This window comes from Nothoprocta perdicaria, unplaced genomic scaffold (assembly GCF_003342845.1).
Source record: "Nothoprocta perdicaria isolate Ctin4 unplaced genomic scaffold, notPer1 scaffold_0, whole genome shotgun sequence".
NCBI lineage: Eukaryota > Metazoa > Chordata > Aves > Tinamiformes > Tinamidae > Nothoprocta > Nothoprocta perdicaria.
In genome coordinates, this window is record NW_020454092.1 from 6,446,484 (window position 1) to 6,469,025 (window position 22,542).

General features: G+C 46.8%; 1 protein-coding gene across 1 annotated transcript in view; it reads left to right on the forward strand.

The window, feature by feature from the left end:
- Window positions 1–1,051: 1,051 nt before the first annotated feature.
- The window catches only part of MARCH4 (membrane associated ring-CH-type finger 4), a 32,594-nt gene continuing 11,103 nt past the window's right edge, over window positions 1,052–22,542 (forward strand). The window contains exons 1-3 of the mRNA XM_026042126.1: window positions 1,052–1,093; window positions 5,214–5,375; window positions 13,709–13,901. Of these exons, the coding sequence (XP_025897911.1) occupies window positions 1,052–1,093; window positions 5,214–5,375; window positions 13,709–13,901 (397 nt within the window). The remainder of the gene's footprint in view (window positions 1,094–5,213; window positions 5,376–13,708; window positions 13,902–22,542) is intronic.

The window sequence follows — 22,542 nt, forward strand, 5'->3', positions numbered from 1 at the left end:
AGCAGCAGGATAAGCGTCCCYTGCCACTGTCCAGGTGCCATGGGAAATGTGAGCCCTCTTCTCACTTCATCTTGCTGAAACCACCCTCAGTCTACTGCTGGAGGGTTTCATGTGATATACATATATATATATAGTTATATATAGTTATATGTATATATATACATATACACTTTGAAGGGCTCCGAGAGGAGGCACAATGGAAACGCATGACCTCCGTTGGCAGAGGTACTTATTACGTGTCTCCTGTTGTCCCTGGCAGGCTGGCGCGCTATTCACGCTCAGCAGGGTCCTCACAGGGAGCGTTTGAGATGCTTACAGCAAAGTGTGTGTTTASGTTTAAGAGGATGGAGGGGCAGCTCCCCTAAGCATGGGTAAAGACAGAGTGATCATTAGTACATATTTATTGAAGTTTACCAGCTATGTAACAAAGGGTTTCTCTTTGCCATCAGAGTTAATTCCTCTGTAATTATGTTCTTAATATAGAAATCATTTGGTATTTATTTGCCATAATAAAACTTCCCATTGCATTTAAATTCAATGTGAAGTTAAGTGTATTTAGGAGACTCAGTTGAAGACCTGAAATTAAATATTCCCAGTTTCCTTTTTCCAAACAAGACAAACTCAGATTGATGCTAGCAGTCAGAGCCATGTGTGCAGCTACTCTGTGATCAGCAGAAGCTGTGTGTTCAAATCCAGAGGGAGGCTGTAGCCCATGTGGTATGGACAACTGTCTTACCTTGTTTGCACTGCCCTGGTCTGTCCCACAGCACTGATCCTGCTGCTGATGCTGGCAACTGATGCTACTTTTTGTACCTGAGCAAGGAAACACACAGTTAAGAAAAATTTGCAAGTGCTGTAATCACCACCAGCCATCACCGTTTGCTGTACAATTTGCACTGCTTCTCAAAATGCTCACTTTAATAGTATGATGTTTGCTTTTTAGAGCTGAGCTGGTGCAAGGAGAGATTACTGAAGCAGGTATAGGAGGTCAAAGAGCTCTGCAGTGGGTGCCCTGGAGCTGGGAGAGCTTGGAAGTCCATGGCTTGGGCAAATGGCCCTGCCATCTCCAGGCTTGGGTGCTCAGAAAGACCAGGTAGGCTTGCACCTGCACACCCAAAGGAAGTTTGGCTCGTGCTCAGTCCTCTGCTTGTTCTTCATCTGTCTCTATCAGCCCAAGTTTGAGGGAAGGTGGAGGTTAAACCAGGTGAGACAGTCCTCCATCTGAAAGGGTACAGAAAAGGGAAAAATCTGTTATTGTTGATTTGTAGTTAAAAGTACAGGCCTGGGAAACGTCTCYCATAGCTGCCTGCTGGTGGGTGAGCAATTTCAGCTTCAGTAGCAATGTGTGGTTGGAGTCCCAGCACCACAGATGAGCCTGTTAAATAGCAAATAAAATGGCCGGGTGAGACACCGACATCAGTATGCTGGTCTCGATGTAGCTATTTTCTCCCTGGATACACCAGGCATCAGAAGCTCACATTAACAATAATTTTTTTCCATCCTTACTCAGAACACCTCCCAGAAGGCTTAAAATAGYAGGGCCCAGATAATCATTACCCACTTTGACGTATTGCAATGGACACAGATCAGGGTTTCATGAAGAGAGGACAGAGCTGGAACAAACACGGACTCCCAGTTCATCTCCAGCAATCTCATCCGTTTCCCTGCAGCTATCCAGAAAGGCAGCATTTGGAGCATTTTTCCAGTTAATTGCAAGCAGTTGGCAGCATTAGGCCCATGCGCTGACTCCTGGCAAAGCCATAGGAACCCCTAAATCAGGGTGGTTCTGCTCAGCCAGTTCATTGAGGCAATGGAGGGAGATCCCAGGAGATCCCACACAAGGGCTAGGCAGGAGCGCGGGCTGGGCTAAGCATTGCAAGGGACAATATTCCCCCGGTGATGGAGCCCACATGGCCTTTCTGAGCATCTGAGCCACAAAACAATATTTTATCCATTTGTTGGCAGGGTAAGAGCTGAATTCAGGACCCTGATTATTATTCTGTTAACTCTGGTTTTACCACTCTTCATACCAACCCCAATTTAGACCGGGATAACAAAACATGAAAGAGATCCCTCTGAGTCCCACATCTTCTTGGTTGTTTAAGAGGGACAAGACATTAGAGAGCAAGCTGAGGAACTATTGGAAGCAGCAGCTGGGGACCATTCCCCCACTAGTTGCTGGAAAAACAGAAATACCTAAAAATGTTTAGGCTGATCTGAATGACAGGATGTAATGAAATGAAATAAGATTGCAAAAATAAGTGTTGGGAATTATTTCTTCCCTTCAAAGCACCTTTGGAGAACAGTTCCAAGGGGAATTGGTGGGAACAGTGATACTTGAAGCACGGGGGGATATGTTGTGCAGACCATCTTCTCCAAGCCAAAAGAAATGGACATTGGGGTTGTAATTTCCACCTCTAGTTGCTGGGAGCTGTGTCTCCTTTTAGTCGTGCTTTTGTGTGTGTTTGTAAAGTGAATCCTTCATGCGTTAATCACAGCTGACAGTCTGTTCCTCAGCACACTGTATAGTCAGCAATGAGATTTTCTCCTTTGCTGTACTAAGAATTTATTCCTTTAATATCTCCTTGGTGTTTATTTTTCTTGTGGTACATAAGTGCATGTGTACGTGTGTACATTTGGCACTTTTTATCAATGCCTGCTGTGTACAGAATTGGGCTTCACAGTATGCAAAAATAGCTGTGCACCACATGCAAAGATAAAATATTTCACACGGCTGGAGAAGATGGTGATAAATCATGTTTTTGCTGGATTTGCAAAATACTGAGAAATTGGGGCCTTCCGATCCCCACGGTTCAGTCCTGAGTTGTTGCAGGAGACAGCAGGACAATCTGTGTTACAGCCTCCTGCTTGGGAAAGGGGGACTGGGTCCCCACAGCGGTGTGAGAAACTTACGGACACCTTCTGCCTCTGAAGAAAATAGCTCTGATTTTGTTGATCCATTTATTACAGAGCCAAAGAGCCCATGGCCACTCTTCCCTGCTGCTCTGCAGGCTACGATTACACCTTTCATCCACTGCCTTTGCCTGGAGGTTGTTTGCCCCATTCTGCCCCACGCTCAATCCTGCCTCACCAGTGCTTTAGAWGCTCTTTAAGCAAAATGCAGGGCTGAGAGCTCAGAGCAGAGGGACATGGARCAGGCACAGATTTACCTGGTGAGGGACAGGGAATGCCCTGCTCCCTCTCCCATTGCCTSCTGGCTGGCAGTATGTGCTCACATAGGTTTCCTATGGCACTTGTGCAAGGGGCACAAAGACACACGGCAGAATTCCTGCTCCTCCAACTACACCTTGCACAGATAGTTTGCACGTCAAACATCAGCCCTCCTCTCTCCCACACACCTTCCTCCTATCCAATCTTTTCCCATTTTCCTTCTCCTGATAGACCTGTCTTGTCCTGTCGCAGCTTTCCAGATGAAAAATAAATCCACAGATCTTAAAGCCCTGTTTGCTGCRTTCCCTTCCCTTCACATCCCCGCCAGTGTGTAATGAAAATCAGTGCCAGGTAGAATGGAATCTGGCTTTGTAACGTAAACAGTTATTTACAGTTTTGCTGAAATTTTAGAAAAAAATGACATTTTCAGGTCACCTAGCTGAAGCAAAGAAATTATTAACTTTTTTTTTGTTTGCGTTAGATTTCATATAAAGAGGTATCATTCTTGCCCTGAGTGACTCTCTCTTCATTGGGTCTTCAGACCTAATGTGGACCCCTGAAATCTAAAGTGTTTTTTCCCCAGGTTTACCAGTAGTGGAGGCTGTTCTTCTAATGCAGGACAACCCAGGGTGGGCATCTTTTGCTGTGTCCTGCAACCTCAGTGCCCAGTCTCTGTTTTCCTGGTGCACCATCAATGGTAACAGTGGGGAGAACAAAGGGTTGATTGAGGTTGATCCTCTACGCAGCACTGAAATTATAATGCCACCCTTTTCCATCTTGTAGGCACTCCTATCTTTAAAGCTTTAAAACTCTGGATTCAGCTAAAAAACCAGTTGGGGTCCATATTATGGCTTTTAAACTTTAAGAGGTGGGAAGTAAAATGCAACAGTTCTGTTCTTTCCTAAATAAGTAATGGCAAACGGTCATCACAATTGTTGGTCACTTGATTGTAGAATGAGCTCCTGAGCTGGTATGTACAGAAGTGAAGGTATGTACCTGTGAGGAACAAGGTAGTAGAACCTGGTCGTGGTTTCCTCAATAGTCTGTTTACAGCTATACCAGAAACAAGGGAGCAATCGAAGCAGTGGGGTGGTTTGGTCACTACTCAGAAATGTGTTCATGTGCAGCAGAGCAGGACAAAGATTGTTTTCCATGTTGCTTGCTTTTGTGGTGGAGGTAGCCAGACCCCCAGTATATCTATCTATAGGAGTCATTTTTGACATGGGCAGTCTTGGGGGAAGTGGATTGGGGGTGAAATTTGAGGACCTTTTCCCTGCTGTGTTATGGGTACATAAAGACTTGAATCTAAAGCGCAYGCTTGATATCCGTGGTCAGGTTCATTCCTCTTGATACAGGAGCACTCAGAAAGAGAGACCTGTGCCTAGCACTGCAAACATTAATCACCTGGCAATTTCTGGCAGGTTCTGCATCACACTGGGATCAGTTTGTCTCCCAGAGAGGAACGGCACCACCATGTTTGGTATTACTCCGTTGCACTGAAAGACCTAAGGTCATAGTGTCTCCTCCATGGTGCCCGGTTCAGTTCAAGGAAGCTGCCCTGGGCTGAGTAGGGCACTAGGTTCCAGCAGAGCCTGCCCAGCACCTTTCCCCACCAGGAATCCTTTCTTTATTTGGAAAAAAAAAAATAGCTACAGATAGCCATAAGTGAAAAAATAGTGTCCAGTTTCTGTCAGAGCTGTGTTTCTGTTGCAAACTTGGGTGGATTTTGCGGGTCTAATAGGAGCTGTATTCACATTTCTTCAGTAGTGATACTGGGTGTTTCTCATGTACCCACCCATCTCTTTCTGAAAAAGAGAGGCATTTTCGAGACCTCCACATCTCCATCAAACTCCGTTCAGGAATTACTACAGGGACACAGCACAATTGCCTAAGCCAGGTAAAAGGAAACACCCAGCAGACGAGCAGATGATGGGAGCACTTAGGCCAGCACCAGTGTCCGCACGTGGTTGCCCAGCCGTGCGGTGCCGTGCCCGGGTGCTGTGGGCGGAGGGAGCCTCACTGATCCTGTCTCTCTGTTTCAGGGGGAGTTGTTGAGCCCGTGTCGATGCGATGGATCGGTGAAATGCACACACCAGCCATGTCTGATCAAATGGATTAGCGAGAGGGGCTGCTGGAGCTGTGAGCTGTGYTACTACAAGTATCACGTCATTGCCATAAGCACAAAGAACCCTCTGCAGGTAAAGGTACTAGAGACATTTCAAAGTCTATTTATTCTTGTTTCTATTTTTGTTTCTGAGAGCGACTGAATTTTACCTGCGTGGTTTTTTCTTCCCTGTGCACAGCGATCTTTTCATCCAAGCCCTCTAGAAAGGGTTGTCAGGGGCTGGTCCAGAGAGGCACTGTGTTGTGCTTGGAGGCAAGCAGGGAAATGCCTTGGGAACCTGCTCTTCTTCTCCTTTGACAACGTCTGCATTTATTTTCTTCCTGCTATGTGGCTGTAGTAGTATTGTAACACCTTACAGCCTTTTGGATGCATTCATCCACTGAAGATTACAGATGTATCTCTCCAGGGGCAGATGTGGGACAAGAATTCAAAGGAATTCAGCAATTCCCTACAGGACACTCAAAAAGTCTATGGTGAAGCAGCATCTTCCAAGCCCACGTGCCTAGAGCTGTGCCACAAACCCCAATCTCCCTCTCCTGGGATTCTTTTGTGTTGACATGAGGGATGGAGGARGTGAATGGAAGACTCTTCCATCTTCTCCTCTGATCCTATAAGCCTCTTTGCTTTATTGCTCACCCACAAGCAAAAACATCCTGACACAGCAGTAAGAGCATGGGAACTAGTGCTCTGGTCTCTATGAGCCTAATTCTCAGTGATGATTTTCAGGTGTGCACACAACAGGTAACACACATCTTTACATAAAAGGCATCAGAAGACGTTCTTTTCTGAGTTCAAAAGCACTGGGTTCAAAAGCTGCATGCAGGCTAGCAGTTAAAAGTCAAGATTTGGAACGGGAAAAAAATGTGTGACTGTTAAAAATTGGATAATTTATCCTTGATAGCTATTGCTTTATTGCTGGGCCAACACCTGAATTTGGGTTAATTGCTGCATGCTTTTACTGAGTACCATTAGGGCCTTGGAGGTAAGGAGGGCCTTGGAGGTAGGGAGAAGACCCTCTGTCTTTTGTTTCAGTCCTAAGGGGCCTAAACACAATGAGGAAACAGGTACATCTCTCTAGATCTGCATACTAAAATGAAGTAGCAAAGTTAGTGGGGATGTCATATGGAATTTTGGGGGGGACTGGAGATGAGGGGTAAGAAAAAAGGCTTCTTCCCCTGAAGCTTCTCATTTGATTTTCCATGTCCTGTGGACTAAAGAGATTAGCAGTTTCATCCCAGACCCCAGAYCTTGGTGTCTTGCTTTCTTGGCTCTAGTAACTCACACCAGATTGAAAAACAAGAGGGGAGACTTGGACAAAGTAGCATTGGTTGTGTCCCYGAGTGCCCTAATGCTTCACACGCTTCAGATGAAGGGTGTGAAGCCAAGTGGTATCAAGTGCTTGTGGGTGCAGATTGGAGAGTGTGAATGTAACTAGCATGACATATAYTAGATGACCTCCAGGTGCTCCACACCTTTATGTGGCTCAGGGAAATGGGCCATTGACTTCTACCCTGCTCCTCACTTGGCCAAAATTTGCTAGAGCTGTTCACACACAAGCTCCCTTTCCCATGTGCACATTTCAAATACTTGCAAAATAGTTGTTCTCTTCAGGGTCCTGTCTTTAAACGTGGCCTAATCTATTGGTCTCTGCCACAAGCGTGAAAGCTGACTGGCAGAAGTAACTGAGTTACAGAGTGTAGCTCTGACAGACAGATTTCCAGAGGACCACACAAACCTTGAGTTCTGAGGGCTTCATGTTTCTGGCCTAGTTTTCACAGCATTTCCCAGAGAAATTCTGTGGAGATTTGGCAAGGTGCAATTGGAGTGAAAAGCTACTTGGTCTAGGATAAATGTGTAGAGTTACAGCTGCATGCCAGGGCGCCTGTATAGTGTGAGCACAAAGTCACTTCTGGGACACAGGTACTATGCAAGCACCAGCAGGAAAACCCTCCAGGCAGCTKCTAGGGTGCAAGGCCTGGACTTTCCAAGAGGACTAAGGGGCTAAAGCCTTGGGTAACCCAGCACCATTTCCCTCATTCCTGTAGTTCTCCCCATCCTTTAACATGGGGAAAGGGACGGGGTGCTGCAGTACTTTGGTGCTCTGCACAAGAACAAAGTATTGCTCTTGCGATAGCGTGTGGCTGGAAGAGGCCTCCCTTTTGCTCATTCCTCACCCAGAATAAGGATAACAGGCTCCACCTCGCAAACCAGCATGTCTCTAAGTAAATGGTAGGGAATGATCCCTACCTTTCACAGAGACCAGAGAGCACTTCAGCACACCCAATGCCCACCTCTTCCTCAGGATTTGCACATTTCTCTGCAACTTTGAGTGTGCTGCACATTTTTTTGAGTGTTTAGGAGAATGGCATGGGCCAGATGTGTGTGGAGACTCATGGCGTGGGCAGAGAAGTTAAAGCTGGGGGAACACAGCTCATACATAATTAACACAGATTCCTTCCAGCCTCCAGGCTGTTGTGATGTCTCATAGCAGAGAGAGGCCTCTGGCCTGGTATTCTGACACAACAGAACGAATCTCTATAAATTAACCCCCAGCCCTGGACTGCGGGGATTTAATAGCAGAGGTCTTAAAGCAACAACATTGCGGACCTGCTGAGATGGGGAGATTAAGGTTGTCAGAGAACATCGAAAGCATCCTGCCAAGCAGCAGTCAGTCAGCAAATGAACAAAAATATCCCACAGGCTGTGACAAACCAGAGGTTACAGAGTCTTTTTCTCTACATCCATGTTCCACTGCCTAGTCTGCCAGTCTCAAACAAAAGAGTAGTGGACAGGAGGGACTTGAAATCCTTCTCGTTATTGCAGTATTTGTTCAAAAACTATGACTTTAAAAAGTTTTTAAATATTGAAGACACGAAGTTTTGGGAGCATCTGATAGCACTACAGGCACTTTGGACCTGATACATGGTGGGGAGTTCATCTGCCATGACAGGACTGTGTGGTGCGTCTCCCTATCCTCCTCCTTAGTAACCACTGCTGAGCCATATCCACTCTTCCAAGAGCGGAATCAGATCYTTTGATTTCAGCAAAAACAAGAGTCTGAACCAGCCTTTCCAGGCCTAAAACTGTCTAAAGTCTGGGGAATTTCTGCTCTGGTTACACTTGCTGTCTCTGACTCTTTTTGTCTCATGGGTTGTTCCAGCTCCAAAGATCCTCAGTCCCGGGACTGGGATCTGTTACCATTCTCCTCTAGCCCTAGTCTGACATTGGAGATGGTCTGTTAAGAGCTGATTGATGGCTTTTTTTTGTTGTTGTTGTAGCCTCTTTACCAGCTCTCCAATATCCACAAGAAATGCACCAGCGTGCCTGAACTTCAGCCTGAACTCCCCAGCATAAAGGCCAGAGCCAAGTTCACTGGGGTCTCCTAGTTGTCCCAGTTGGCTGGATCTCCTGTATGACCCTTGGTTGTCTCCTGCTTCAGCTCCAGCCTGCAAGCAGTGCAAGCAGTCATAGCAACAGAGATATCACAGTATGGGCCTTGTAACAGGGGCTTTCTAGGACACAGATACCATAGTCTGAGTTTTATTAGATGCTGTGGCACATGGGGGAGAGGAGGTTTCATCACTGCACTTGTTTCATTATGTAGCCCAGGTGCTTTGGGAATGGACCCTTCTTCCTCGCTGCTGCCTTCACGGTATCTGCATAAGCCACATGATCTGTAAATGCACAACAGGGGAGCTATTGTATCTGTAGGATAAATTTGCTTGGTGAATTTGCARAAAGAAAAGCCATCCTCCAAAAGATGATTGGAGAGGATTCCCAGGGTCCTGGGGCAGCAGCAAGTGGACAGCCAGACCTAAGTAGTACTGGGCAAGGTCCATTTCATCCTTCCAGGAAGAAAAAACTGCTGCCTGCTTGTAATTGTGGCCCTGAAAATGAAATTGCTGACTAGCACAGCTCAGGATGTTAATGATACATACTAAGGGGACGTGTCAGATACAGCAATAAAAATAAACTGAACTGCCTGAGGCAGGGATGGGGGAGATCTCAGGAGTGTAGGAAGGCTTTTCTAGCAAGCAAGTCTTCTKAGCAAGTTGCTGCAGTAAGACATAGATTTCTTCTGCAGGCAAATAGGTACCTTGGATCTGATCATGTYGGTGCTTTTGAATATTTGGAGATTGTACGTGCCAGACAAAGGGAAATACAGATCGTGCCCTAAATATTATAATAATGACATTATTAATTAGTGTTACATCTCCAACAGGAATTTTTAGTCAGAAGTCTTTGAGCAGAAGCACTGAAGCAAAGAGAGAAACTGCCTTGTTCCAAGTTTAAAATGTAAATTACAAAATAGTGCGAAAGAAAAAGTATGGCATGACCAGCAGGCACAGGTCCCAGCTTGACCCCTGGCTGAGATCACTGGGCTCTTAGCAAACGCATTCTGAGGTATTTGGGTCACAGAGATTTGCAATTTGGGGAAAATGGGGAAAATGGGGGGAAAAACAGTCCAAGAGAGGTTAGTGTTTTACATGCTCATAGCTGGGTGTTGTGCCAAAGCAGTTAACCAAGGGGCATGGTAGCAGAGAAGAGCCAGGCTGCTCCTCAGTGAAAAATGACATTTTTTTCAGAGTGATCTAGAGGAAAAGAGTCTTTTTCCCAGCGTGGTTGGCCAGCCATTGCAGAGAGCTGCTTCAATGCTCTGAAGCACAGAGTTCACAAAGCTGCTCCTGTTACCCTGTAGGAGCCTTTAATGCTTTTTGGTATCACCAGTTCCTTAGTTCTGCCCTATTCAGCCGTGGCAGAGCATCTGCAGAGCTTTCTACCTGTCTAGAAGTTATTCTCTTGACTGACAACTTGGGAGAGCTGCCACTCGTCAAAGGTGAACTTGTAATACAACTCAGCAGTTACCTGGGCCTTGGCAGTCATTATAAGTTGAGGAGAGAAGGGCTCATTTTGAGGTCTCTCCCCTGCAAGGTGGGACTGCTGACACTGTGASCTTGCTAGAACATGAATGTTTGAGTTGGAGATTTGGAGGGAGGGGGTTGTATTTATAACCAGGCGTTCAAGCAAAGGGCTTTGAGAGGTTTCAAAAGTGCTGGTAAAAGAAGGCTGCAGTGTTGCTTTCTTCTTGCAGCTGTCACAATGACCTGAGGACAGTAGGATCACCCACCAAATCCCTGGTCTGCTGGCCTTAAAGATCATAGAGATGGATTAGGAGAGCGGGTGATTTCTAAGAGCTATTATGAGATCTGAAAGGCTAAGTACTCAATAGAGATCAGCCTTTGAGATTGCCAGCACAAGGAGGCACCAGGCCCACTTCCTGCAGCTAAAATTCATCATCAGATTCCTCTTCTGATGATGTCATCAGAACACACTTCTGTCTGTGCTTTAACTGGTGCAACATGCTTTGCCCTCTGCGTGGCCCCTGTTTTTCTTTCTGGCCAAACCACTTACCCTAGGATGTGCAACAAAATGGAAATAAGAGATGRAAAAAAAAAATCTGCCATTCTTGATGATTATTGGTGGTTCATATGAGGCAAGATGCTAAATTGAAATTGGAGTTCTTAAATCCTGAAGAAGACGAAACTTTTTTTTTTCTCCCCGAAAAAACATTAAATTCTTTTGCAAGCAGATATTTTGCCCAATTGATGTTCAGCTCTGACCCATTTACCTCCTTGCCAGCGGGTAATCACACCCCAGTGTCACCTCCTGAATGGTCAGGCCTGCTGCTGCGTGTGCCACAGTCACGTAGTGCCAGATGCTGGGGGAGACTCTCCTCCTACCCCACATGGCTGAAGGGCTCCAGGTCCGTTCATTGTCACCACAGWGAACTACCTGGTAGCTGCTACCAACAAAGCAGCATCAGGCTTCTGACGTCCTGCCTTTGTTTCAGCCTCCCTGCTCTCAGCTGAAAGAGCCAGGTTTGAAGTTTGCACTCAGAAGTGTAAMTTCCCTCTGCCCTAAGCCATGTCCTCTTTGATAGTATAACAATTTTAATATACTCAATTCTCTGTCTCAGAAGAAACAGTGACACTAGTTGTGCATGGTTGTTAATTGTAGAAATCAGCTGCTGCTGCTTCTTTTTCTGTCTTTAGTTACTACCTCAGAAGGACCTGTTGCTGCCACAGGCCTTGCAGTTTGCCAGCCAGACGGTGAGTGGCCAGTCCATTACCTCTTCTCRAGAGAGAAATGATGCAGAATGATTTGGCTGGCAGAGCCACACATGGATCAGCAGGAGTGACTAGCAGTAAAACCTTAGCATGTAGCACTAGGTACTGAAAACATTCCTGCTGCTTCAACATTTGCCAGAGCTGGTGGAAAGGGACACAAGGTCTGGAGAAAGCTTCAAAGGTGAAAGTATAAACTGACCCACATACCCAATCCCTCCTCAGTGGTAGTTCTGGAGCTCTGAGCTGATACCAGTAGCTGATTTGCCCTGTGTCTGCTTACAGTCTTGTGAGGAAGAGCTGGTGGGAAGACTGTATAGCTGCTGTTCCCTCTTTGGAATCCAAACTTGAGAGAAACAGATGCTAGGTGACCCATTGCCTCTTAGTCTCTTGGCCCTGGAGCAGCCTTTGCTCTGTCTCATGACTTGAGAGGMGTTGTGTGGCTGTGCATCTCTTCGGGGCTCAAGCATCTGGCCTTGGTGGTGCTTGTAAATGCACCACCAAGCTCCCAGCCCTTGAAAGAGGACTGTCGACTACCTCATGTTCTTCGTGGCATGCAGGGGCCACTGCTGTGCTTGCATTTGGTGAAGGTATGGAGCAGGCTGGSTCTTTGGACAGAGCAGGAATGGCCTGTTTGTCCTGGTTACTGTATGTCCTCGGTGTTCTGTGTTTGTATTTGACTGGCCCAGCCATTGCAGTGCATGGCAGGATGGAGACTGCAGTTAGTAGAGCTCGGGCCTGGCTCAGCAGGATGCAGTCTGTGCGTCTGCTCAGGCTGTATTATTTTGTGGCCAACTAAGAGAGAAGCTGGTACCACCCACCTCACTGATACTGCACACCCCTGACAACTGACTTGAAGGCTGCATGTCCTTGCAGGATGTAAGCCAAGAACCAAAGCTGGCAGAGGTGGACACTTCAGCTCACCACTGAGCTAAGCCAAGCAAACTCCCTCCAGATGCAACTGCACACATCAGCATCTGACTGACACTCTCATCTCTTCCTCTCCAAAGACAACCCTTCACAAGGGGTGCATCCAGCTATCCATCTAGGGGTCTTGTTCTYCAGACTTATGGCAATGTCATGGTGTCTGCCCCAGCACTGTGGGGCCTCCTGTTACCCTTTTTGCCCTTCAAGCAGGACTCAAGGTCATGCCCACAGCCCCAAAATATTGGTAGTTCCTGGTTGACCTGGGCTCTCCTGAAGCAGCAACCATTAAAGAGGGGCCCAGCAACTGAACTCCCTTCTTGCTCTCTGAGGGGATGGCACAGGGCTTGAGATGGGACCCTGCTGTCTCAGGGTGTGTTTGACAGCCGGGCAGGGTGCTCAGGGCTCTCCAGAGTTACCRCTTCACAGAGACACTGAACAAGGGCTTGAATCCCGGCTAAAGCTTTTCAGTTCCTTTCAATCCTCTCTACCTGCAAGAGGCTAAATTCCACCTTGATTTATACTTCTGCCCATCCCACTGAGATTTCAAGGGCATGTGACTCACAGCTAAATGTGGCCTACATACCTCAGTGCCAGAAGGGACTATCTCTCCCCAGTCTGTTGAGGCATTTGATTTGTGATCTGCAAGAGCAGCCATAGACCATGTCCCTTTTTAGAGAAAGCAATTTCAGCTTTTTATTTTACAGGACCATTCTCTTAGCAGTGTAAATACAAATAGGTAGGGCTTATTATKAGGAGTCCAGACTCAGGATATTTGTACTGTAGGTTATACAGAGATATTTGACGTAATGAATGGATCAATGGATTTGGAGGAGTTATTTGTATTTTTTTCTTCTTCTGAGGAAGAAGTATTGCTGTTTACCTTGGAACRAAGCCTGAATGTGTCATCGCCCTAAAGGCAAAGAGTCCTGACCATAGTAACTCGTGCTGTTTGTAACATGTTTTATGGGGTGTGCATTGCCGCAATGAGATCCTACCTAGTGTTGTGATTCTGTCAGATCTCACAAAAAGTGGCACAGAAACCAGCTTTTGACTTACACGGGAGACYTCTAAAGGACAGCTCAGCTCTTTAGGCCTTTCCCCTCACAGCAGTGGGATGCTGTGGCCCCAGGCTGCTGCTTGGCCTCCATTACAGGTAACAACTGATATCCTGGCTTGTGATGGCCATCACAGACCCACTGATGTGGGGATGCTATTTTTTTTCCCAATCCTTGCTGGTGCTCTCTGGCATCTCCAAATTACCTTGATGTAAAACAGTCCACCATGTAACTAATCTCTATTTTTTTTTTTCCCTCCTCCCTTCCACTTGTCCCTTCTGCTGTCCCCCTGCCTCCCTTTGCAGTGGCAAGCCATCTCTCTGACAGTCATTGAGAAGGTTCAGATAGCAGCGGCCATCCTGGGTTCCCTCTTCCTCATCGCCAGTATCTCRTGGCTCATCTGGTCGACCTTCAGTCCTTCAGCCAAATGGCAGCGCCAGGACCTGCTCTTCCAGATCTGCTATGGAATGTATGGCTTCATGGACATTGTCTGTATAGGTGGGTGAATGCATCTCCTGGCACGGCGGACGTCACCTGCCCCCTCACGTCCAGAAGGGAGCGGGAAATGGCGTGTGGAGAGCCGGCCTGTACAGCTCTGCTCGGATTGAACCCCTGGCTTTTCTTCCTCTGTGCTCTTGTGGCATCTTTTTTACAGTGCTCTCTGCTCATTTCTGAGGCACCGAGGTATCTCCTTGGTCAGGCTGGCAGAGGGATCTGCAGCAACTGCACARTCACACTGAGAGTAAAACCAGGGAAATCAATTTCTTTTTGGAGAGAGAAGAGGTCTGGGAGGACAAAGGGTCGGGAAGTGTGAGGCCATGGACTGAGACCATTGACATTGGGAATGACAGTCCTTTCCCTTCTGAAATAGATAGCTTAAGGAGTGCCCCATATTTAAGTACAACAGGGCCTGGTTTGGGCCCAGATGCTTTGCTCCCCAGACCAGTGTCTCTGCCTGGCAGGGGTAGCTGCCCCTTCTGGAGCTGCAAATCCCAAGTAGCCCGAGTCATGGCCCAGCCCAGGACCCTTGTCAGAGGGACAGAAACCTCTGCACTGAACAGCTCTGAGCCAGGCAGCTGTGGGAGGAGGTCAGGACGTGGGCGAGATCTCTGTYCGCAGCCAGTCTGGGTGCAGCACTGTCTCCCCAAGACCTGAGGCTCTGACCCCAGTGCAGGCTTGCCAAAAAGTGGGATATAGCTGGTGATCCCTGATGGCACCCATCAAACCAWGTCACTGAAGTGTGGCCTAGAACAGTCTGGTAAACATCAGCCATCTCCAAATGTGCTCCTGAGCATGGTCCAGCCAAGCACAAGCTACCAGGTAACATTGATTTGAGTGAAACTCCCAGGAAGCAAAGACGGTCCCATAGAGTTACTTGTGACAGGTTTCCTCCATCACTAGTGTAAATGCAGAAGGTATAAATCCCAGAAACTGAGTGGGACAGGCCATTTCCCTTGACTTGTCAGATTAGTATCTGTATATAGAAGAACTCCTGAGGAAAAGAGCACAGCTCCCAGTTCTACCTTCAGGAAAAGCAGTACAGACTATATCACAGACCAGTAGTTGGTGAAATGAGAGTACAGAAGTAAAACAAATCCAGTCATAAGGAGACAGATCTCAACAATACACCTCAGTGTCTGGATTAAAATGGCGGTTGGCTTCAGGATCCAGCTTGGATTGGGCTTGGGCCTGTCAAAACCCAGACCAATCCTTCCCAGTGTCACCAATTCTGTGCTTGTAACCAGACATGAGCTTGGCCCTCAGAGATCATCCTGCTTCTCCATGAGGTGCTGGTAGAGCTGTCACATGTCTCCGGGAATGAGGAGTGTCAAAGGCAGGTGAGAGAGCATCATCTGTATTGGTAAATATAGCCAGTGTTGACATCCTCTTGTCAGTGGGATTGGAACTGAAAACCAAATGAAGCCTGTGTTGGTGCACTGTGCATGTGTGTGCCACCTTGTTGGCTGATGATGGCAGCGGGGTGCCTTGGCCAGGGCGGATGTCTGTAACACGATTAGCTGGCTTTGATAAATCTTCAAGAGCTGAGGGGAACTGATGAGCTCATCTGTCAATAGAGCTAAATCCTCCCATACCATTGGTGGAGAACAAAGCATGCCAGCCATGAACTGAAGGGGAACCTGGCAGACACATTTGGATTTGAGGTTGTTTTTTTTTTTTTTCTTTTTCTTTTTTTAATCTGACATCTGTTTATCCTCTCAAACTGCTCTGGAGGCAAGAAATCTCTTCTGAATCCTACTGATGCATCCCCATCCTTAAGCTTAGTGCCCTAAACTGGGAACAACCAAAGAGCAAGTGGCCATCCCCTTGTCAGATATGCCTCAGTCATGGCTTAAGGCAGCCATTTCTCTTACAGATTTCCTCGCACAGCTGGGAAGTCCCAGGGGGCCGTATACTCAAAAGGAAGTTAGAAGGGATCCAGATAAAATGAGTTGGCATGTCCATACATAACTTCACTTGCTCAACAGCTCAGAGCAGTGTCCACCAGAGATGGCTCCACTTGTCATGTGCAGTACGTTTGCTTGTAACSCCAGAGAGCCTATGCAGGTACAGCCAGGAAAGGTGATTTTTTGGGGGGACTACCAGAGCCATTGTATACATTTCACTAGAAACATCAGTATATGCATGAAGCCAGCCCTCTGCCCCTTCYCCATGCAAAACCTCCTTGTATCAATAGCCCTCTGCAAGGCAGCCACAATACATATTGGTTGCTTTTGCTCACTCCTCTGCAGTGGAGAGGAAGGGCAGCTCTAAGCAGTGCTAGGCTGAGATGGGTTGTTCGCTCTCCTACCTGTCTCCTCCTCCTCTTCCTCTTCTGCACAGGTTGAACAGAGTGACAAATTACATCCTCATGGAGAAATGCGACTCCCTGGCTTTTGATACAGGCAGGTCTTTCTTCTGAGTGACATCTCCACAGCCCTGCTGATTTCAGAGGGTCAAAAGGCTGATTTGTCCTGCAGAGAGATCAGGTCAGGTCAGCAGATGGGGTGGATCCAAGGGAACTCAATAACTGGGTTTAATTCCTTATTAATTATAGGTTTCCTTGACTGCAGTGGATGCAGCAATGCCAGCTCCAGAGAAGACTCACAGTGAATTCCTCACTATGGAACAGTTATTYTCCCTCTGTTTATACTTCTCCCAAACCTTGCAGCCTCCTGCAATGTCTTTGATCACAGTCAGGCAAAGCCGGCTCTGGAGATTCAGAGTTCTGCTCCCAACTGTTAGCATGACCCAAAGCCTGTTGTTATCCCTCCCCGGGCTTTAGTTCCACTTCTGCAACTTCAGGATAAAACCTCTCGTGGATAATTGCAGTGACAACAGCTCTTGAAATACCAGGGCACAGTCTGTGCATTTTGGTTTCTTCTGCACTCTCCAGCCCCTTTTTCCCCTTTTGTTTTCCAGCCAGTGGGTGGATGGGAAAGATTTAGGAATGAAGCAGTGCTCAGTGATGGGGAAAGAGCAGTAAATACATTCAGTTCTGCTGTACTTCTTGTTGTCAGCTAATGTAACATGCACTGGTCCCTTATTTGATAACAAGCTTGCCAGCCTTATGCAGAATATTATGCTGTAGGTCCTACATTAATTATGTGAATTCCAGTTGTTTCTCCCCCCTGCACTTTGTTTTCCCTGACAGAGGGATAGATGTTTGAAAAGCGACGTATTTACTAAAATGCAAGTGTGCGAAGGTACAGCTCCTTTGCAGTCCCTGCTAGCTCCAGCTTTGGTTGTTCCTGGATTTCTCATTGAAGAGCTAGTGACATTTGTCCATGAGGCAGGTTTGCATACCCCGTCACTAGAGGTGCTCAGCCAGGCACAGTCTGACACCTTAGAGTTTCAAAGCTGGAGAAGACACCAGAGATGCTGCCAAAAGGGAAGTGCAGTCCCTCAGTTGCTCTGTGTGATCCCCTCTCTGCCAAGTCCCTGCCACTCATCAAAGGATTTAGGTAGCAATTTGCCACAATTTAGGTAATGCCATGGCAACACTGCTCTTTCCAATGTGGAGCCAAAGGAGGTAGCACAAGTGCTCACTTGCACATACAGTTCCCTCAGGGGCATATGAAGATGTGGGATTTGCGCGGACCATTTGTCACTCCTGATCTTTGCTTGAGCTGCATGTGATCTGAGAAAGTCTGATATCTTCTCCAAAACAAGCTCTCAAAACAGGGTTGTTGACTCAGAGAGTATYGATCCATGCATTAAAATTCTGAGGTCTTACAGTTGAGTCTCAAACTATAACATTCAGTAACAAACTAGTTTTYTTGGGATTTCTGTAGATCCCAACGTGCTTAGCAAAGACAGCTATAAGAGGTAACCATTTGCTACCCCTTCACCCACTACCGAAACAAAACCAAATCAAATTGAAATGAATCTGCTCACCATCTGCTTCTGACACCCTCCAATGTCAGAAGCCATACACCTCTGAACGAGATATGCAAGCTGGTTTTTCAACACTCGTCTCCCCATTGCTCTCACATGTATAACAGGAAGGCAGGAAGCCCTGGAAAGGATTGCTTAGGAATTGTGGAAGTCTCCTATAGTGGACTTTTAAGAACTAGTGGGAAAAAMATCTGTCAGGAATGGATCGGTGAGACTGGATCCTGGTTTGGGAAGGAAGAGTGACCTTTCTGATATCCAGACAGTTCAGTATTTGACTCTTATTTCTCTCTTTCATGTGTGCTATCCATAGGCATGTCTATACTGCAGATATTTGAGCTGGCTTAAACTAGATTCTGGTGACAGAGCCAGCATAGGTATTGCTCTGCTATGAAGGTATCTACAACATAAATATTTGAGCTCAGTAACCAGGAAGTGAATGAAAAGGGAGATGTGGACAGTTCATTGGAATAAACGCTTTCCCCATGGGACCCTGAGAAGTAAATCCAGGGAGCTGGCCTAGAGGGGGATTAGCAAAAATACAGGTATCAATATGTAAGAGTAAGTGGAGTGAGTCATCACAGACCTGAGGTACTGAGTAGAGAGACTGGCAGCTTAAAGCTGGGCTGCAAATCCTGAGAGATACCTGCCTGTTAATTAAATAGCAGTCCTTGGAGGGGGAAGGAGGGGTTTGCCTCTTTCTCCGTCAAGGTGCAATTAGGGAAAGTCAGTGTTTGTAGATTAAAGTGTCATTTGGGGTCAGGAGGATAGGAAACAATCTCCTGTTGAACAAGGAGGAACTCTGCCAGCTAATGAGAGCATGTCACAGTGTAAGCTAAGGAAAGCGCCAGATATACTCCGAGGGGGAACTGCATCTCAGGAGGGCAATTAGCAGGCTCTGCATGCAGGGCTGTAGCTGTTGTGGTTTGTGTGGGCAGTCCAGCGTGTGCTCACACATGGGCATCCATCTGATTGGCATGCTGGGGGGGTTATCCCCAGCCATGCAAGCAACAACCTGATCTGCCTTTCCTTGCATCACTGCGTGGTGGTAGCTGTTGATTTGCCCGTGCCCATCCACTCCTCGTACTCTGACTCACCCCTGCCTTGGTGCTGTCAGTTGCTCACTTTTGTAAGCACTAAATCCTCGTGTTCTTTGAAGCTTTCCTTGGCAGCCGCTCCCTGAGGTATTTGCCTTCACAACAGTAACTGCACTGCAGCTCAATAGCACAAGAGACAAGCAAAGCAGGACAATTCATCCTGCCAACGATTTTTGTTGGCACACCATGGCAATMCATTACAGATCAGGAAGTGTGTGCCCACTGGTTTTAATCCCAGCTGCCAGCAAGAATAATCAAAAGCATCCAGTACGTCTGACGGCATCTCAGCACTACTGTAGGTAATAACATAAGAAATCAATAGCCAATTAAAACTGATCCACAGCATTTGATCTTTCATAGTGCAATGGGAACAGTAATTAATGGAGCTTCCTTGAAATGGTCACAATTCAAGCTTCCTGCCAAAACTAATGTGGTTGCATTATAAATGGACTTTACTTCTTCGGGGAGATGCCAGACTGAGGTAGCCTCAGAGCGTTTTCTGGCCAGGTCACTTGGGCCTTATGCATCCAAATGATTTAASAGCCAAAATCCCAACAAAATAAAGTGAAAAAAAGAAAGTTAAGTGTCTTCAAGATCTTGGTCTTCATCTGTATGGATGATCTGATTTTCCAGAGGATGTTGTGGAATGGATGTTGTGTCTAAGGTCTTACTGTTTCCTGTGGTAGAATGTAGGAAAAATTGCTACAGTAGTAGAGAATAATCTGTGGCGAGGCACCAAACACATGTTGACTTGATGACACTCAAAATGCAGAGCACAAGGCAGAGAAGTTAAGTGAATGTCTTTGGAGGAGAAGATTGARACCATCCCAAACAACAATTAGGAATGGCTTCAGCATACTTAGAAGAGACCCATGAGAATATACAGAATATGTGCAATCTTCCATGTCCTTCATCTTAATGCACTGTTTGCCACGCTGTTGACACACTTCTTGACCAGTGTGCCTGCAAACAGAAGCAGAAGGGTCTGGAAGCATGATGGCAGTCGTGTGTGCTATGAACCAATCCCAGTGTGTCTGTCTGAAACTGGACATAACCAAGGTGTCCCTGCAGTCAGAGAGGCTTCTTTCAGAAAGCAGCCAAAATGGAGCCAACAGCCAGGAGAGAGAAAGACAGTTGCATGATGGTGAGGCTGGACAGCCCTGCCCTGTGTGTGTCAGTGCAAATAAGAGGGGATGTTCTTCTGTTAGCATCTCCTGGCCACTATACAGGCTGTTGTGCAGCATCTCATCATGGAGTAGTTGTTTGGCAATACTGTGCTTTCCTGCACACAACCCCATAACTGATATTTCCTTGCTTTTTTAAAATTTATTTCTCCTGCCTTTAAAACCACTCTTTGTGTCTGAACACTCTGCTTTTCCTGTGGAAAGCAGAGGGGAAAAGGGAGGTGCCTGCCTCTGAGCATCGTGCTCTGAGAAACCCCATGTCCTARTTATTTTCCCTGGGAAAATAAAGCAACTCACAGGGTCTTGCAGGGCTGGAGAGTTAGGACAGGGATCAGCAGGCCAGTGTGGGAAACATGGACTGAAGTTTCCCCGCCTGCATTAGAGTCTATTACCTCTTCCTCATTAGCTTGTCTTACAGTCTCTTCTTGCCTCATTCCTTGGAGTTCAAGGTTCCTACAGTTTTCCATGGCTACCTGGAGCTAACTGGAGTGACGAGATCCAGGTGCTACCAGCAGAGCAGGCAGACAATGCCCTTTTTTGCACTGTAAATCTTGGATTGCATCCACAATGTATGTCCAACATATGTCTGGCAAATCAGCTGCAAGGGGTGTGTGGAAACAGGAGCAGTGGGGACCGGGCAAGCTATGGGGCTGCCAACCCCATGGGGCAGAAACTGCTCCTAGGAACCAGTCACTCTGGGCTCTGCCCCTGGGCCAGCAGCACACGAAGGGAAGCACAAGAAGGGCTGATCTGCTGACTGACGGCTTGGCAGGAATGCCGGATGCTCAACAAAGCCAAGCCATGCAGCCCCTCTCTACTCCCTGAAAGATGGGGACTATTTTTATCTAATGCTGCATTGATTATTCAGTAAGAGAGGAGAGGGGCCAGCCAGAGTGCGTGCATGTGTGCTCTTTTCACCGATGGATATTTCTGCAGGGGCACAATGTGAGTATTGAACTCCAATGCAGTTGTGGCTGCACTTTGTAGAAGGTGCTGAGCAAAAAGCCACGCTGTTTGGGCCCAAATCTGAACGCTTTCCTTTTTTTTTTTTTTCAGAGTTAGGGCCTTAGATTCCAGCACAGCCAGAGTAACACCTGGTTGTCTATGTGTCCCTTCACTTCATGGTCCTTTGCCATATCTATCTTCATAGCTTCCACTTTTGCAGCAGGGCTCCAAAGAYGTATTTTGTCATGAAAAACCATATGGTGCTCTCTGCTCCAGTGGATCAATGTGTTTAGCAATTAATGAGGGCAGCATAATTAACATTTTCTGAGGAGGGAAAAAATCCTTCCGGCTTGTGAACTGCCTAAATCTTGTGCTTTAAAGCAAGGTGAGGCATAACCAGAATTATGCTACCATGTTACTAAACCCTGTGCTGGAAGTGCCTGACGTCTCTGGACTGTGTTTCAATACATGGGCAGAGGCAGTAACTCACACCTTCCTGCCATAGCTTCTGTACCAAGAGATTCCCTCCTAGGCGGCTGGTGGGACCTCCTGCACCRCTACCTAGATGATATTGTGCTGTTCAGTAAGGACAGAAAATGTCCTTCAGCTCTGTGGCAGGCTGTGCTTCCCCAGCTGCCTTCCCAGCACTCATGCTACTCCTGGAATTGAGAGCCTGTGCTCTGTGGCACACSACCGTGGTTGTACCAAGAGGAGACAACTCTGTAATCAAGGATGAAACTGTGCAAAAGTCCTTCCTTGCTTGGAAAGTATGGCCAGGTAGTGTTTGATGAAGCTATTTATTATAAAATATAATAAAACAAAGAAATAAAGCCATGGTTCCTGTATCCATTAGCCCAGCCAGCACTTTATCTTCATGGAAGACGAAATGCAGAGACTTCTAGCCAGCAACAAGCCCACAGCAGCAACTCTCAGGCAGGGCCAGCATGGAGCAGTCTGTTGCATGTAGAGAAGCCTCCAGAAACAAGGGCCTGGCCATTAACTATGCCAGTGGGATACTTCACTCCGCTCAGCYGTGGCCACATCACTGACCTGCAAAGTTCAGTTCTTCCTCAGATCTGCTGGACTGGCCCAGTGCTCCCTTTGCTGCAGTTTCTTTCACTGCCTTCATTCTCCTCAATTCAGCATTTATTGACCCCATAAATGCATGAGTTCTTGCCTACCGCTTTCAGTCTGAATCAGCATTCTCTTAACTGGACATTGTAACCTCAAAAAATTGTCAGCTCCAGTGAAAACAACGTGTATTCCCAGAACAGGAAGATGAAAGTGTTGCCGTTCCAGCGATCCTGCCTAGTGATGGATCACCTACAGGATATAAATACTCACGGACACAAKAACTAACAACAATACCAAAAAGAAACAGTAACTCTGGCCTTCATTATCGTGGCTCCTATTTCTTTTCTTTGTTTTGAATAGTGCTGCTGACCCGAAAGGAACGACTCCTCATAATCTTACTGAAATCTGGGGGCTGGAATTAACATTTTTGTTGCAGCAGTGGAGGAC